This window comes from Diadema antillarum, unplaced genomic scaffold (genome assembly GCF_040938485.1).
Source record: "Diadema antillarum isolate AM-2024a unplaced genomic scaffold, OU_Dant_1.0 seq00000508_RagTag, whole genome shotgun sequence".
Taxonomy (NCBI): Eukaryota; Metazoa; Echinodermata; class Echinoidea; order Diadematoida; family Diadematidae; genus Diadema; species Diadema antillarum.
Window position 1 is genome coordinate 481875 of NW_027271463.1, and position 19461 is coordinate 501335.

The 19461-nt window shown below is 36.9% G+C and overlaps 1 protein-coding gene across 1 annotated transcript; it reads right to left on the reverse strand.

The window, feature by feature from the left end:
- Window positions 1-1347: 1347 nt before the first annotated feature.
- On the reverse strand, window positions 1348-3743 carry LOC139734075 (EF-hand calcium-binding domain-containing protein 9-like). The gene is made up of 4 exons (XM_071644888.1): window positions 3611-3743; window positions 2586-2734; window positions 1927-2103; window positions 1348-1527 (listed from the first exon to the last, which is right to left on the reverse strand). Exons 1-4 carry the CDS (start codon window positions 3741-3743, stop codon window positions 1348-1350), a joined length of 639 nt encoding a protein of 212 aa, XP_071500989.1.
- Between the last annotated feature and the right edge of the window lie 15718 nt (window positions 3744-19461).

The window sequence follows — 19461 nt, forward strand, 5'->3', positions numbered from 1 at the left end:
ACATTATACGCATAGGCCTACTTTCAAAATCAATATTGTATACCCAGGCCATTAAAACATAAAAGTTGCGCGGAACAGTGATGATGTCCATATCGGTGTCATTATCTTCGGTGTCGAAGTTATTGATTTACGACAAACTGACATCTAAAATTTGTGAAATACGACGATCCTAATGTCATCTGACATGGCGTATCGATGGGACATGAGAAGGTCTTCTTGTAGAAATACCGGGCGATGCCGGATGGAAAGTTTATTTTGCAGAACATCACTTACGTGTAACTGTTGTCTACACTAGGACAAAACTATAGGCCTACATTGCGGCACCCGTGTTTTTACTTACTTTAGGACTTACTGACTTTCAATCAAAACCACACAGGACTCAATCACATTTAGCCCCCAGAGGTCTCCTTATACATGTAACAGGGAATCATGTAAAAAGTAGTACATGAGTATTGTAGTGACAGGAAATTTAAGGTAAATCACATTGCATGTTAAAACAATTACCGGAACACGTTAAAACATCGGATATGCGATACGAAGCATAGTAAGCAGACGTTGTAAAATGACATTAGACATGTTAGAAATGATAAGAAAAGACCAAAAGAAAAAAAAAATCACGTTACGCCATGTAGGAAGACATGCCAAGAACACACAAGGGAACATGATTACAGCAGGAAATTAACCGAATCAGAACCAGGGACACACAGTAATAAACTCGAACAATGGAAGTAAGCTTCTAATAATTTATGGCTATTTTGGAGGAGATGCATTTTGTTCACTCGGGTTGTGCGATGTGTATGATGACAAGAACTACGGTTATGACTCATACAAGAAAATCTAACACATACAAAAGTATATACATTGTATATACCTATATTTTATATCTACATCTCGTGTAACTGTGTGTGTAAATGCGTGTGTGTGTGTGTGTGTGTATTGTCTATAATTACCTATAGAGTAATCTCTTCAGATTAAGCACTCTTCTATATAGAAGGACCACACCTCCGCTAACCCAGCGCCCCAGTTAGTACGCACACTAACTTGTGGCAAGAGGAACATTAAAATGGGTTAGTGTTTCCAAGGATGTTCAAAACAATCTAATTAAATGCCATCTCAGAAGACCGACGTTTCACATACATATTCATTGTCACAACTTTCTTTCAACATTCAGTCGACTCGATGTGTTTTACTCTGATGCAACTGTTTCAGAGCATTTGCAGTGTTTTGTTTGTTTATCTTGTTTGTTTGTTTGTTTGTTTGTTTTTGTAGTTTCTTTTTGTTCTTTGTCTATCCCATAGAGTTCCAATGAATCTCTCAATCAGAGCTTTGGCATTACGCGTCTCTGGATCACAGAATTGTGCAAGCTCCAAGCCAGTCCCACGTTCCGCCTCCGTGGAGCCGGCGGAGTCTCTTCGCCTCCCGGCGTCTCCTCTGCCTCTCAAGCTGTTCTCGTTTCTTTCGATCAATCTCATTCTGCCGATCGATGCAAGCCATAGCGAACATCTTAAACTCCTTGTAATCCAGCTCCTGGATGGAGAGTTAGAAAATAATTACAACTCTTCGTTGAAAATGTAGTATTTTCGTATAATTCAACTTAATTTCTGCATCTCTTGTTAAATATATCTTTTCATGTCTGTATTTCATAACAGTTGTATAGTAGATGTATACATATCAGCGCTTTGACACTGCACCAGTTTTTTTATTTGTTTTTTTTTTCATCCCGCCGTTCTTATATTGGATTGCGACTATCTGGATCTCCCGAAAGGATTATGTTAAAAGAAATAAATTCGTGTCATAAATGAACTAATACATAGAGTGGCAGAATAGGCCTATATACATATAATAAAATACTCTAATGAGCATAATCTTGCAAAATACTAGTAACTTAAGGCATAATAGTCTTTTCAAAAAATAAAAAATAAACACCTGATCTCCAGAGATGTCAAAATCATTGAAAATCTGTTTGACGGCATCACCGTAGAAGTTAAAAAGAAATCCAAAGGCCGAAAACTCTTGGGCCGAGATGCTTTGAGATCCGTCCTCATCAAGGAGTTCGAAGACGGTGCGTGAATGGCGGTAGATGAACTGTTTTTCGTCCTTGTCCTGCGTAGAGAAACGGGCCAGTGATGAGGTGGTCAAGCATGAAAATAAGCCAGTTCGGTGTTCCACTTTGCGAATGAGCAGGCAAAAAAAAAAAATTGTGATGACAGGGCGAGTTGGTCTTTAAATTTACTGAGATGTAATGCATCTATGTCATCTTTTTTCAAGTAATCTTTATAAATGGTACTTGCCTGCACAATCACCTGACAGCAAAAGCGGTATTTCGCAATATCAGTAGTGTTGTTTATAGAAGATATTGTTGTAAATACATCAAAGCAAAAATAATGCAATGAATGCTTTCTCAAGTGTAAATTGACCGACCATTATGGTCACCTGGTGTATACAAGTTCGTCCTTTGTTTGAACATCATGTTCAATGAATACAGCTGTAGTAACGTCGGGCGGGCAAGCTTTATGCGAATCCTACTATGTGTCGCTTTGAAAACGATGTTTATTGTTATGTTTCACCATTTTCATTTATTATACCTTCAGTGAGATCAAGATGCAGACGAGGAGGTAGAACTCATCGAAGTCGATTTGACCAGAGCCGTCGATGTCGAGCATGTCGAAGACACTGTAGATTTGGTTCCGCTTCAGATCCGTCATTGAGCTGAGGACCTGGTAGAACTGGATATCTGTGAGTATAATGACGAGAAAACACTAAGGTTGAAAATACTCATAGGTTTCAAGCACAAACGAAGAATATATAAACGAAGCTAAAAATGTTATTCAAAACGTCTCATAGGCCCGTCGGCTTCCGCCATAACTTTCACTATCGCATACCCTCCTCCATCCCATTAAGAATTTCAAATGTTAATGAAAATTTAACCATAATCGGCGCAATGACGGATCTTAAGCGAAACTAATTTTATCTACTTGTGTTGTATTGACTTTGATGAGTTCTACCTCCTCGTCTGCCTCTTGAAAATATACGTCTGTATACCAAATTCTGCACCGTTTTGTTCATTCATTTTGGTCTAGCTTTCCCCTCGATCTATAACACAAAGGATTTACTAAGTAGTTGAATTAAGGACAAAAGGATGATTACCAAATGCGTCAACCTTATCAAAACAAGCACTAGCCTAATGCTAGATGTCTCGGTCCATCGATTTGAAGTTCGCAAACATTAAAACATCCATTCTCCAATTGATGCCAAAATTGGTTTGCTATTAAATGTTACAGTCGAGAAGTCTAATGAAAGTTTGTTATGTTGATATGATCATTAATATAGCTGAAGTAATTAACTGAAACTGAAATCCGGAAATAGCATCAGAAATATTGTTTGCGCCCCCCCCCCCCCTTTACGGAATTCCTGGATCCCCCGGAAGACCCCCCCATACATTACATTGATACTAAAAGAGTTTGATTGTACAAAGTAGAACACACTGTAGAATATACTAGCCCAATATGTATAGACTGTGTTCTAGATATATTTCCAGAACTACTTATATTTTCCTTGGTCACTTAAATAGAGCTCACAACACTCAACATCACACTTAGTTAGAACTTACCATTGATCGATTTTTCCTCATGAACGTCTATCAGATCGAAATATTCCTTAAGGGTCTTAACATTTTTACCGGTCAGCATGCTGTAAGTTTTGTCTAGATGAAGATGTTGCAAAACGCAAGGCTTTATCTTCATGTTTCCCGCAAAATTCACTCAAAAAGCATGAAGAATCAAAGAAAATACGGACAGTGGCAACGTGTTGGTTATCTTTTACCAGTATCTTAAATACCTTGACGTTTACACCATTTGCGTGCACTGCAGGTGATACGTAAAGTAGGCATACGTGAAGTCATAGCACGCGCATGCAGCTGAACATGCGCAAAAATAAATGCGCGCACTATACCATATGCGGGGAATCAGTTTTTGCATGCTAGCTCCATATCTTATTATTTGGACGATATCCTTCAGGGGTATAATCCAATATCTTCTTCATGTTCTTCTTTTTTTTTGTCTGATTGTGAATATCATGTCACCATTCTCAGTGATTATCCTAAATTGTTATTGCGATTATCTTTTACCAGTATAAATACCTTGACAAATCGGAAGGATTTGTACAGAATACATGAAATCATTGTCTATTCCCAATACCCTATAAGGGTTGTCAGGAATCATAATAAAGCTGCCAAAGTTTAACTGTCAAAGTGGAACTGACAATATTGTCTATATACGCAAATACTCGAAGCATCCACAAAATGTATAATTTCTTATGGAAAGAACGCAACCTCTACTTATTACTGACATGTTAAGGGCGATATCATTTCCCCTGCTCAGAAACAAGTCGAGGGAATGACTTGTGTACTTTCCCCCTTTGAGAAAAAAAATTGTTTGTATAAATCTCTTTATTTGCTTTCATTTAGATATCATTGCCTTTACAGTTACTAGAGAGTGTCATCGCCAAACTATTCTCACCCATGATGCGGTTACTGAAACTTTAAATCTTTGCGTTTGTTACTTTAAAACTTTGTAACTTTTGGAGGGACTTTCCTGAAACTTTACTGATGAGTTCTACTATTGCTGCATTCACTTAATAAACACACATTCGGGTAAACTCGTTCTTCATTACAGCTCCTGTCTTCATACCGTGTCTTAACATGTTATAAAACAGATACATGATAATGCTGGTTTTCGGGGCATTGTTAACATCATTGCCCCAATTAAGGATATAACCACCTTGTTATGTTTGAATAAAACGTCCACAACAGTAGGCCTATGGGCCCTACTGTTTTCTATACAGAACCAAAATCGCACTAGCCATGCAGTTCGCACATAACGTTTCAGGAAAGTCCCTCCAAAGGCACCTCATTGGACAATAAATATACTAGTAAGCTCATTGTGCACATTTTTGGAAATAATATTCTTTTTTTTTTTCTGATTCCACTGACCATCGCAGGCTCATCTGAGCCCCATGTTTGGCGATGAGTTCCGACAAAGTCTGACCCGATGATCCCCAGAGACTCGTGTGCACCAACACTGAGTGCTCAGAGAAGACTCATACATGTATTAACCTACATGTCTCATGCCTGTCCAATCGACGGAAAATCAACAGACTGTCTCAAGACGTCGGCTGGACACGTCCGATAGTCGCACAACACCAGTCTACCATACATCGGACTGACTCGACACTTATCGGACTGACTTGACACTTATCTGACACTGACTGGACTTGCGATTGAAAATGGCGTCCGAGCTTATAGTTATTTTGTGAGGCGACTTTGCCTCACGGCGATCTGTGGAACGGGGTTATCCAAGGACAAATCTAGCGTTTTCGCATTATTATTATTATTTTTTTTTTTTGGTCTTTGCTGCCACTTCCTACCCCCTCCCCCCAATCGGCTGACCCCCCAAAAGAATAAAATTAAAAACAGAACTTCAATTTTTTTTTGTTGCCATTATTCTCCCCAAATCCGCTAACGAGCAAATAGAAATAACAAACAAACAAACAAACAAACAGAACCCAGACAAACAAAAACAAAAGAGTCGGTGGTTAAGCGGTTAAACTGCCATACCCCGTCTTCCTGTCGAACAGCTAGTCTTGTCTGTGGAACGGGGATATAAGATACTTAGTAGCAACTTAACCCGTTTAAATTAATACAATTGGCGCATATTAAAGGGATGTTACAGTATTTTGTGGAGCTCAGAATTAGGCTTTTGTAAGTTTTTGCGAGATACCAAGACAACATGCACGAAATAGTACAGAGCATATACCATTCTAAGAGGAATTCAAAGTTTATTTGATGAAAATCGGGTTTGGAATGACTGAAACATCCAAAAACAAAGTAAAACAAAGCGATCTTAATAAAGTGTGGGTCCCACACTTTAGAATCGCTTTGTTTGGATATCGCAGCCATTTGAAAACCAATTTTGATCAAATAAGCGTTAAATTCTTCTTAAAATTACATGCTCTTCCATATTTCTTAAGAGGTTTCTCATTATCTCATTTATGAATGTTATAAACCTGACTCCTTCCCTCAACCAGTACTGTACAGTCCCTTTAGCTGCGATCTAACAATCAGATCAAGTTGCCTCTCAGTTGTAAAGGAGAAGCTTTCATTTCACATCGCATGTATTGTTTATACAGGGTATAACAAAGTAACAAACTATAAGCACTATATACAATTAAGGGGGGTCATCCCAGTAGACCGACACCCACGAGTCGTACAGCCCACGAGTTCGACATTGAAAACAGGTCCATGAGTCATACAGTTCACGAGTCATGTTACAGCCCATGAGTTCGACACTAGGCAAATAAAGCCCATGAGACCGACACTAAGTGAAAACAGCCCACGAGTTCGACAGATACAACACGGAGCGGAATGTGTCGGTCTCGTGGGCCTTGTTGGCTTAGTATCGAACTGAGAGGCTGTAAGACTCGTGAGCTGTATATCTCATGGGCTGTAGATGACTTGTGAGCTGTATGACTCTTTGGCTGTATGACTCGTGGGTGTCGGTCTCGTGACGTGCACCCGAATTAAGGATCACCTGAATCATTATAACACAGATTCTTATCTCAATGAATTTAATTTCTTTCTTCTTTTTTTTTTTTGCTCATGCGCAAAGTCGAACTACAAAATGGTATGATGTTGAAAAGACGCAAGACAATGTCAAGAGGCAGACTACGAGTACATTGTCATCCCATACAATATTGCGAACAAAGACAGACTAAGTCTCAACACGGGGTAATAATTATCACCAGATGCACGTCATCAGCTCGACACCCACGAATCATACAGCCTACTATACAATCCTATACAACCCACGAGTCATACTGCCCACGAGCTATAGACATCAAGTGAACAAAACCCATGGATCAGCTAGATGTGTACCCACGGGCTATATAGTCTACCAGTTCGAAACTCTACAAATAAGGCCCATAATCTCGACACTATATAAGGGAAAAAAAACCAACGAGACCGACATTATAAGCAGTGTCGAGCTCATGACCTTATTTGCCCAGTGTCAAGCTCGTGATGACGTCATATCACTATAGGCACTGTCAAAACAGTTACAGGGCATAATATGCATGTTCACCGATATTCCGACATAAGTGGTTACGTTCTGTTATAAATAAAATTTTTCCTTGGGCAACACGGAAAATGATATGAGAATATAACACACCGGCTGGAGGTGATTTATTCTGGAAATCTCAACTATCTGAGATTATAGTTAGTTTGAGATTATACTTAAGCATATCTTTTTCAGAGTGGTCCTGTTGTTATACAGCATCTTAGATGAGAAAAATGATCGTTTTTATCCATAATCCCCTTCTACTTTACCATTGCCTGATAAGAACAACCAAATTATTCATTGTTTGCCGTATACAATCAGCTAATCCTCCTTAAGAAAAAAAAAAGAATCGAACAACACCAAACAAAACTAAATAAAGCAGATAGTATAGAATAAGTATTATAGGCAAATAATGCGTACGATCAGGAATAGAGCCTAGTAATTTGTGGTCATAAAATGGCAGCAACTTTAGAGTCATGCGAAATTCCATTTTTTTTTGGGGGGGGGGGATCGATGATATAGATGATATATAGATAATTTATTTCTCAAAGATGCAAAACCCATGCTTGCTGCATAATTACGTGATTCCGTCATACGGAATTTTCATCGATGAATAATGCAAACCGAACCGACTTTCATCGACTACTCTCAATGATTGACTCTACATGATAAGCCAATCACACACGCCTTTCTCTCTTCCGTCAACTGAACCAGGGTATTGATGTGGCCTATACAGATTATCCATGTTTACTGTCACTAGTCTGTGTACATGCATCTTGGTATATTTGAAGAGTTTGCTTCCAAAAGGCGCTTAATTCATCGTTTTCAGTGGATTTAGCGCCTTTTGGTTGAAAGCTCTTTATTGTATATCAAATAATGGTGATATGATTTGTTTTAAAGATACTTTCCTTATATATAGTATCGGCCCAGTGTTTGTTTGTTTGTTTGTTTTTTATTTATTTTTATTTTTTTGCTGTTTTACGAAAGTATATCTTTAGAATATAATTTAACGGGTTTTATTTATTTATTTTTGATATGTACAATGATGAAGGATGGTGTGTAATATTCATACTTCTGCTTTTTTTGGTAAAACATGTGGTAATATTTTTGTGCAATATATTCGTATTCAGTTCTGATTTCTTTATCATTGTGGCTGTTATGTATGACAGCGTAATGTGTTCTATCTAATTGGGAGGTATTCATATGCTATTGCAGTGTACTTTAGCCTTCAGGCTACGAGTTTCCATGCCTTTACCAAATAAACCGTTGTAATGATGGTAATAACAATAATAAAAATTCCACTTTCAACGTATGATAATTATACCTGCCCGTTTTCCAGGCAATTGGCTCTTCAATTTACATGTATTTGCTTATTTAGTGACAGCCCTCAGCACTTCAATCAGACCAATCACATGCCAATAAATTCTACAATTACTTAGTCAGATCACCATTTATTCTTCTATTCTGAGTCTGAACAGCTTTAAATCAATATATACGATAGTATCTTCAAATTCTATTACCATGCAGTCTGGTCACGTACACCTCGATAATTACATTTGCATGTACCAATAAATATCTCTTATTGTTTTCGATGAACTGGAAAAGAAAACTGTACTTCATGAAATAATACACAATATTGTGCTCTATGCAGAAAGCTCTAAATGAATATGAATTTGTGTTTGAAATTGAATATGAATATTTGCAAGTACTCAGTTGTGGAGTTTCATGTGTCGATGTTCATTACGTTTGATAAATGATACGTGCAATATTTTACATGTTAATTATCTCATTCAATAAATATCTCACAATATCCAACCTCGGTATGTTCCAAGGATTCCAGCTTTTGAAGTTTATAGAACTCGGAAACTTGATTATCACTCTTGTGGAAATCATTGGTTGAAAACAGTTATTGAAACAGTTGAAAATTCAGATTTATTCGCATGTGTATTTCTGCTGTATAAATACATCCTTCTCTAACCCCTGTAAACCGAATCAACCCTTCCTTATCATGTTAATCTTCACCTCTACATATTTGGTGTTAAAAGTGCATGGTGCTGCTCGGGTGGAAAACAACTATTCCGTTCATTTCATTTTATTTTTTATTTCTCTCCATCGCAACGTAAAATCAATTACATTATGCACAGTGTACGTGAAAATCAAGAATTTCAACATGAGTTGTAAATAAACAGGGAAATTCATTATACGCATCATTACAAATAGCCATTACAAATAAGCATTACAAAATAAAAATAAGCATCATTACAAATAACCATAATAAATCAGCGCTATTACACTTATACAAAGTGTCTTCATGTAACCATTCTTTCAAGAAACAAAGTTTTCACAGGATATTCTTTCATAATATAGGCAATACAACATCACTGATCACTGTGTATATAGACAATGTTCATGTACGCGCGTATCCACATACAGTACTCCTATGTACGTGCGTTTGGATGTTGTACAATGTACTTAGCAGTAGCTGGAGCAAGTTTGTCAAAGATTGGCTAATCATTGCTTCTCTTGAATCGAAAGAGTTCGACTCAACCTAGCCCTGAAATGATTAAATCGAATCTTAACATGTCTCCACGAAGTTTGTCTTGTCAGTTGACTTGTAGTTACACAATTAGCCACACCGTCTTTCCTTGCATTGGAAAGGGGACACAAAACGGATCATATGAATATGCATGTTTGTTTGGTTGGATTGATTTCTGTTTTTTTTTTAAATCATACATAACAAAACAATGCAAACATACATTTTGAGCATAACATTAGTCGATACGTAGGGCTTAGCATAACAATTACAAATGCTAGGTTCAAAAGGTGATCCTCGACTTCGAGAAAACTCGGTGTATATAAGCTGATTTCGAGGATAAGCTTGTAGTAAAATATGGAGCGTCAAGTGTCGCTTGGCCTCTGTCGTCAACGAAATTGTCATTCTCTTGACAAAATTGTCATAATCCTTGACAAAATTGTTATTTCGGTGACAAAATTGTCATTTCGTGACGAAATGACCGATTTCGTGACGAAAGAGCCCGTGCTTCACTTGGCGCCCCATGTTTACCTACGAGCTTATAGCGTCGAAGTTATCTTCTCCTCAAACTTAAGGATCAACGTCTGAACGTAACTAAAGTAATTCAAACGGAGATTGTAAAGATGATTATAAAGTAGCTTCACGATGATTGCACATTCACTCAAAATATGTTATGTTATTACGATAACCAAAGTTTAGAAGAAAAAAGAAATAAAGGAAAAAGAGCGATTTAAAGTAATAGTTTTGGAAATTGTGTATCTGTAGTAATTGTACGAAAAGAAACGCAGGAGATCACGATCATAAGTGACATGGATCGAACAATGGTAAAATTTGAAGTGAAGTTTGACTTATGTAACTTATGAGGGACGTATAAAAATAGAACTTTATAATCAACTACATCATCTGGTGAAAGAGAGAGAGGGAGAGAGAAAGAGAGAGAGAGGGGGAGGGAGGGAGAGAGAGAAACAGAAGGAAAAATTGCTTTGGTTTTATATGTTTTAAAGGGCAAAGTGATAAGAAGTTCAAATATGGGATAAACAACTATTACAATATTATAGTGTGCTGACAGTTCTGTCCTTTGCTGTGCAGGGCGTGAAGTGCAATATTGTTAATTTGAAGTTTGGGTATATAGTTGGGTTTGTTTTAGTGTCTGTATGATATTATCTCCTTTATGTGCAGTATGCTTCTGTTTGCATGACTAGTTTTGATGTGATCGTGAGTATACTTTGTAATAGACTCATGAAACGAAGTTAATCGACTCCCAATTATCTGTGTGAGTTAGCCTAAAATAGGTTTCCTGTGGTATGAAACAATGTCAAAGGCTATCTCATTTCGATGAAAGGCGCTTGTTCATAACTGCCTTGAAAGAATATACTTTAATAGTAGCCTTTATTTGCTCGGGGAGATTGTTCCAAATATCTGGCCCATGGTGTCTAATTGACATGTGTCAAATATTTCTAACTAAACACAAATAGCAGAGTAAACGTCAATCAATTCTTAGGTTCAACGCGAAAAAAACACTATATAGAAATAATTATAACAAACGACATCGATCTATTACAGCATGATATTCTGGGATGTGAATAAAGTCGATATGCGTGTATTCGTGGTATTTGGGTGTATGTGAGTTTATATTTGTTTTTTTAAATGGGATTTGGCCTACATAGGATGTCAAGGGGCACAAGAGCTGAAAAATGTTTTGAAAAGACTGCAAAGTATCTTTATGGTTTTTGAAAAAAATGCCAGGTGTTATGGTGCATTGTAATCTATGTGTGATGCATTCAAGTCGATCAGATCATGTCATAACAAAAGCAAAAACAAAAACATGCTTTTGAAAAATTACTGCCGATACATTTTATGTGTCCCAGCGTTGACCAAAGCAGTCACTGACAAGGTATTGGTATCATAAACTATAGTTTTACCGTGGACAGCATTTGAAAATTGATATTGCGCTACTCTCAACTACGCCATGCACCGGAAAACATACATACACACACGCACACACTCAGTACTAGTAAGCGTCACGACCACGATTCTCTCTATTGACGTCGGGATTACGAAAATGGGATGTCCGCCATAAATGTGATGAATTCCATGAATAGTTTATTACATACGATTAAGGAATAACATGTGAATTCTCAGCAAGTTTCACGGTAATACAGTAAAAAACAAACAAACAAACAAACAAAGCGCACACTGTCTGAATTCTCGTGGTTCTCGTTCATCTCAAAGGGATCCAATCAAAATTAATGAAGAGGTGCACTTACACAGATGAAATACTTATCAATTCTGCATGCTATCATACAGAAGTACAACCTATTTATTGCATGTCTCTAGAACTGAATTCAAACACCGTGAATGACAAGTTACCTTGGGCTTCACGATTTTATTATGAGTGGCGCTCAACAAATTTATGCACACAGACGTTGACAAAATAATAAGCATTATCATTCGAACATTCGACAGCAGCTAAAACACGCTTCTCGACGTTTCATTTCCATCAGCAGTCGATGCATCTATTACTAATACATAAGTAGCTATTGCAGTGACACGACATGACTTTTCTGTAGCTAATTATGCGAATTTTATCTCATATGAATCAAATCGTAATTATATGAATTATATAAGACAAAACATATACAATAACAAAACCAAACACTCGAGCATCCACTCCTGAAATAAAAAAATGAGGGTTTGAATATCTTTGATCTCTTTGTATACTTATAGAATTTTACAGTATGACAGAAACTTTCAGACAGGATTTCCTCCTCAAACATTTTTTAATCAGATTCATTTCATGCAGATAAATTGAACAAATAAATTGAATCGAATTGAATTGAATTAGTACAGAACACGTCGCTTGAGAAATGCTTAAGAAAATAAAAGCAATGTCTTCAACATGGTGAAGTTGCAAAATTTTGCTTAAAGGCATTCTTGGATCATTGCCAGATAAAAGACTAATACATACGTGACGTCACATACAGCTTTATTTTTATCTTTTTAGCTTACACATTCTGTCAACTTGTTCTTTATAAAATAATATGACAGATTAGAGTCTGGTGATTTCCAGTCGAGTGATTATGATCTTTACTTTATCAGTCTTTGTCCAATTTCTATTCGCGCATCGCTGTGATGTCACTATTTAGTCCAGCTAAATTATTAATTTTTTTTTACATTAAACATCGATTACGATAAGTAACGTAAGTAACATACTAGGTGTTACAAAAAAACATTTGCCACTTTTGATCCTTAATAGTTCACAAACTATATCAGATAACACTGACATTGATATGAACAATAGCTGAGTATAAAGAGTACAATTTGTTTTGAGGTAATATGAAAATAATAACATAAATCAGTTTCATTAAATTCAAAATTTATTTTGAAGTTAGGTTTCAGACTTTGCCCTGTTTTCAACCCTCTGTACAAAATTTTGATTTTGCATAGGGGTCAACTGGTGTGTATGGGAGTGTGTGCTTAACACCCTGACAATGGTCTTGAACAACGGCCGGGATTGGGATGCTCTATTACATATTCATGAGAAATTCAACTATCACACCTAATCTTTATTCATCCTGAAATGTAGTGTATGCAAGCACATGAAATCATGTGCATATTTTCTTTTCATGGGCATGCATTTTACCCTTACCATGAATTCAGACTAGCAGGGCCCAGGGCACTTCATTATGAATTATTCATAAATCATTCGTGTGCCTTGCATGTAACAAGAGTCCGGAAGCCTAGTCAGCAGAGCTCTGAAAAGGTGGTATTCGTGGTATTCATGTCTATTGTTCAGGGCCATTGTAAGCACACGCTCACATACACATCATTGGTTCCTGTATAAAGTTCAATTTTCTACAGAGAGCTCAAATTTGACTAAAATCTGAAACTTAACTTTACAATAATCATGGATTTAACGAAACTGATTCATGCTCTCATATTCAAATTACCTCCAATAAAATTATACACTATTCAGCTATCACTCATATCAATGGCGGTGTTACCTGATAGTTTTCAAACTATTAAGGATCAAAAGTGGGAAATGTTTTTTTATAACACCTATAGTACATACTCGCACGCATTGGCACAGTAATAAGAGTCACGACCACGATTCTCTCTTTTGACGTCGGGATTACGAAAATGAGATGTCCGCAATAAATGCGATGAATTCCATGAATAGTTTATTACATACGATTACCAGGGAATAGTCAATCTCCTTTTAAGGCGAATTCTATCAGGTTTCACGGTAATACAGTAAAAAAAAGTAAAAACAACTCCACACTGTCTGAATTCTCGTTCATCCCAAAAGGGATCCAATTCAAATTAATAGAGGGGTGCACTTACACAGATGGAATAATTATTAACTCTGAATATCATACAGAAGTAAGAACTATTCATAGCATGTCTCTAGAATTGAATTCAAACACCGTGAATGACGAGTTACCTTGGGCTTCACGATTTGATTGTGAGTGGTTCTCAACTGTACAAATTTATGCATACAGACGTTGACAAATAAGCATGAACATTCGAACATTTGACAGCAACTAAAACACGCTTCTTGACGCTTTATTTGCATCAGCCGTCGATGCCTCTATTACTATTATGTATACATCAGTAGCTTTTGCAGTTACACGACATGACTTTTCTGTATAGCTATCTATATGTGATTTTATCTGAGACAAATATCAACAATAACAAAACCAAATATCTCGAGCATCCACCCTAAAAATAAGGGTTTGAATATCTTTGATATCTTTGTATATTTAGAGAATTTTACAGTATGAGAGAAACTTTCAGAGACAATTTCCTCCTAAAACATTTTTTTTTTTGTAATCAGGTTCCTTTCATGCAGATATATTAATGCAGGACACGTCGCTTGAGAAAATGCTGGAGAAAATAAAAGTAATGTTTAAAAAATGGTGAATTCGAAAAATTCTAGTTTCTCTGGGGTAAATCGCCAGATAAAAGCTCATAATCCGTGATGTCACGAGAGTGCGAGAGAATTTCAACTTCTTCTTTTTAAGCTGACACATTCTGTCAACTTGTTAATGACAAATGATAAGGGTAATATGATTCTCCCTACTAAAGGAGTTGCAGTAAAAAGTCCTTTTATAACAAAAAAAAAATATATATATATGTGGAATTCTCCTCAGTCTAGTCAAGCGACGACAGTACATCGATTTAACCAAAAATGTATCAATTGATAACTTTGCAATGGATTCTCCAATTTTCTAAATAAAATTCATTGGTTCCTTTAAGAAACATTTCTGCATTTCAATCCTCGTTATAATTATGTGTTTGAGGCGAACTCCCCTTTAGGCAATGACAAACCAAGCGTGTTTTTTTCCCTCATAAACTACATACATAATAGATTATGAATACCTCCAATGACAAATGCAATAGACAACCATGCAATAGGCAAATACAATATACATTAACATATAACTCATTATCTACTTAGATAAAGTCATATAAGTTGTATGTGTTAGTTTGTTTGCCTGTGTGTCAGTCCTCATCATTTCAAATACTCGTATTCATCGTAATTATGTAGTCAAAACGATATCATCCATCACTCTGACAATATTCTATGTAATTCTTATCAATATCTCTGACAAGCAAGTAACTTGCTTCATTACTTAAGTAACAAATACAGTTAATTACAGGATTATGCGAATGCGTACACTGATGGTATGATGACCAATATCACACTGAATACAGAAAATGAAATGTACCGGTATCATCCATATCATGACAGATTTTTTTTTTTTTTTGGTTGTTTTTTTGAACACATAATCATAAACACAGTATGTATGTATAGTATGCGCTTCGTATCTAGCAATGTCTAGTCAGATAGAAACAGAGAAATACAAATATGGCGAAGTATACTATACTGTAGTGTTTGCATGATGAATACATAAATTGGTTATGATTATAATTATTCCTAATGATATACACTCTTAAAACATCCGGGTCAGAACTGACCCGGAACTGTTTCCGTTGGGGTCACACACCGTTCCGGGTCGCGTGTTTTTTTTAGACGGCACAGATTGGGGACCCTAAAAATCTATTGGGGCCCCTATCCCTAAACCTAACTCTAACCCTAATCCTAATCCTAACCCTAACCATCAAACCCTAACCCTAACCCTAACCCTAACCCCAACCCTAACCCTAACCCTAACCCTAACCCTAACCAAAAACCCTAACCCAACGTTTTTCCCATAGGTTTAACACGCGCCATGCCCCAATCTGTGCCGTCTTTAAAAAAAACGCTTCCGGGTCAGAAATGACAAGGAATAGGGTCAGATATGACCCCATTCAGAGTCATGAATTGGGTCAGGGTGACCCCATTCGGATTCTTCATGACCAAATTCCAAGTTATAATTTTCTTTTTTTACCCTGAACAGTGTGTGACCCCAACGGACCCAGTTCCGGATCAGTTCTGACCCGGTTTTTTTTTTTTTTTTTTTTTTTTTTTTTTTATTGATTTGATTTTATTATTTATTCTGAAGCGCAGAAGGACATAACTAGAGCACTGTAGAGCGAGTTCAAATTATGACATGTGAATGAGATATTATCATGAAAGTTGATAAACATTCAAATGAAATATTTGAAATGGAGACGAGAAGAGAGAGATGACTATGTACATAAGTATAGAAATGCATACAATATGAACAATTCTTAGACTATTCATCTAATTACAGCAAGACGTCATAAACATGCATGACTTTAGATTCTATTTGAATGTTTCTATAGATTCTCCTGATTGGATTCCCAGTCATACCAGCGGAAGAGCTTTCCAGAGAGACGGGGCTGTAGAAACAAAAGCGTTTTGTCCAAGAGTTGAGATAATCGTTTCCGGGCTTGGCACTATAGCGAGGATTTCTACTACCCAGGAACCGATTCTAACACATTAGATTTTGCAAGTATTGTGGAGCCAGATGAAAACTTTGATAACTGCACGGGATAATATGGCAGTAGCGAGACGTATCAATGAAGACATGCACAGCAAAATTTGTAGTTTGACAAACTGGTAAGATGAAACCTTGAACAATAATGCATTTCTATTATCAACATACGAGACATAAAGTGAATGGATTGCAAAGGCGGCAAGCTTATTTGATGACTTTCTGTCATTGTGATTGCTGCGTAATGCGCATAATACGCTAATAAACATGCAGTTGTCAAACTGTTGCAATTGACATTTCAATTTCCTACAACTTGATCATGTTGATAAAGATTTCATATTAACACGACTGTGCCCAATGACTGATTACGGACCCCAGCTGCCAAGTGGTTTGAGGCAATTATCGTAATTTCATTTTTGTCGTCATTCAGTGTATGTTTATTCATGTATCCACCATGACCCCATATCATCGATACAGACTTCCAGTCCACGATTGTCTGGTAGAAGCATCACTTTTGGTGAGAAACATAGTGGTTTTTTTTAAGGTATTGAACTGCTGAAAGAATGGAAATACTATGAAAAGTTACACTTTTACTATACAAACACGTCATGGTTATACATATATATAGCAGAAATTCAGGATATGTATATCATAGCTATGATGTTTTTGAGCAATACCGACCTTTTTATGCAGAAGCGTGCTTACACTGGGAGTTTAACTTTGTTCAGAGTAGTACTGCATATACAAGCAGAGAAGTACCGACATAGACGAAAATATATTCAAATGACATTTTATATGCTTCAAAAACATGAAGTCATTCTTCTGTTTGCTGTCACATAGGAACGTTTCTTTCATTCATTGTTTATCTCTAACAAAAAAAAATGTTGCTTCGATAATAATACATCCAGAGTCGTGTATGTAATTTCCATTCTTTTATGTGCACAACTGGCCATTTTAGTCATGAAGCTCCAAACTTTTGGGTCAACCGCAAATTTCCAGACGCACTGTCTAAAATAACGATGTTCAACTTATAGATACAAAATCTTTAAACACGACGGATAAACAGTCGGGAATCTTCGGGTATTTTCCTTCATATATCTGTGGTCAAATCTTTCTAACCAACTGTGCGATTTGTCTCTGTATCTCTTTTTTGAAGGCTTCCTTTTCTTTCTCTGAAATATTAAAAGGAATCATCTCTAAGGGCAGAATATTTTTCTTCCTGCCCTCAAAGGGGTGCTTCACCTCTGAGCCATGGAATTCACAAAAAGTGTCCGAAGAGGTTTAAGAGATGGTGTCACAGCAATCATCAATTTCCTTTGATTCCATGCTTGAAGTCGCTACTCAAAATATCTTAGGTATGTGCCAGACTGAATCTTCCCATGGTTTGCATGACTGATAGGCAGACTGTTAATTCACGTCTTATTGCATTGTGACCAGCAGATCTCTGTAAACATGGTGAAAAACACACACATCTTTGTGATGGTAATTATAGGTTTTCAGGGTCAATTTTGCACTTTTGTCAGTCCATTTGATAGAAGTTTCATTCAATTTAGCAAAAACCCCTCGCTATCGCACAGTCTGTCATTCAAAATTGCAACTTGTGCGTTCAACTTAGCATTTCGATCAAGGAATATTTCATTTCATTTAATGAATAAACAAGAAAAATATACCCGCCCTTATGTTCTTTCCCCAGATTGCTCAGAAAGGTGGCGACATCAAATTCCGATCATCAAAGGCTCAAATGCAACTGATGTGGAATACTAGTAATATTGTTTTGTGCGTCTCTATTACAAACTGACAACTATTTGAGTAATTACAGCCAGAGTTAACTCGAGCTCTTGAACCTCTTGGTGACATAAAATGTGATTGTGACGAAGCTTGTTACGTAAAAACAAGGAGGTATCACCCGGGGTATCACACGCCCCCCCCCCCCCCAAAAAAAGGGGGGGGGGGATACGACATAGAAATAACAAAGAGGCGAAATTGAGATGAAAATCAAGTCTCGCAGGTTGCATCTTGACATGCCTGAGATATTTGCTTACAGATTTTCTCTGGAAAGAACAAAGAAAGCAAAGTCAGAACGTGTCTGAAAATCGAAATTTTCTAACATTGGATCCACCCTCTCATCTCAATGAACAGACGTCAATGTCAGAAATAAATTCGAGCAGCTATATTACTAAAAAGTAGCAGCTACAATTCGTCATTTTGATACACAGGCTCGTAGTAGCTACATCCTGGATCAACCTCAAAATTTCCAGGCGCATCGTCTTTCGTACCGCTGTTCAGCTCGCATACATCCGCTTTATAGTTGAAAGATGAACATTCGGAATTCTTCAAACATTCTCCTGCGCACTGAATCCTGCTCTTCACAGTAATGGTTGCCATCACGCTTCCTCGCAAGCATTTATCCTTCACGGGTACACCGGACTCGTCCTTCAACAACGAATATAGACCGGATCTCATTCGGGTTGGAAGGAGCGGTGCAGCTGATTGACCAGTTTCGCAGTCAGTTGAAAAAAAAGGGGGGGGGGGGAGGGAGGGAGGGAGGGAATAAAATGGAGTAAAGCAAACAATTTTGTTTGGTTCATTTTGAATATGGTCATTTTCGTTTTTTGAAGAGCGTATGATTTTTTTTTTTTGTTTCAAGTCACTACAGAAATAGATCATTTTATGGAATACATGAAAGGTAAACATTTCATTTTGACATTTTGAAATACTTCAGATGACAATAACAATGTGATAAAGAGAAGCATGTCACTCTTCATATGGACAACTCCATTATGGTTCAATCAAATCGGGAGGAGAATAAATCCTGTAAATTTTTACTACTTTTCACCTGTTGGTTTCTCGAGAGAAGTTACATATGTTCATTTTTTCAGTTTTGATGATTATTGAAGTAAACAATTAACCG

What these genes read in the sequence shown, in the direction of transcription:
- LOC139734075 (XM_071644888.1), bottom strand. Translation starts at nt 3,743, where the DNA reads ATGAAGATAAAGCCTTGCGTTTTGCAACATCTTCATCTAGACAAAACT. An exon ending in GCATCTTGATCTCACTGAAG is followed by an intron (nt 2,104 to 2,585) that starts GTATAATAAATG and finishes TTCTCTACGCAG; the next exon opens with GACAAGGACGAAAAACAGTT. An exon ending in TTGACATCTCTGGAGATCAG is followed by an intron (nt 1,528 to 1,926) that starts GTGTTTATTTTT and finishes CTCTCCATCCAG; the next exon opens with GAGCTGGATTACAAGGAGTT.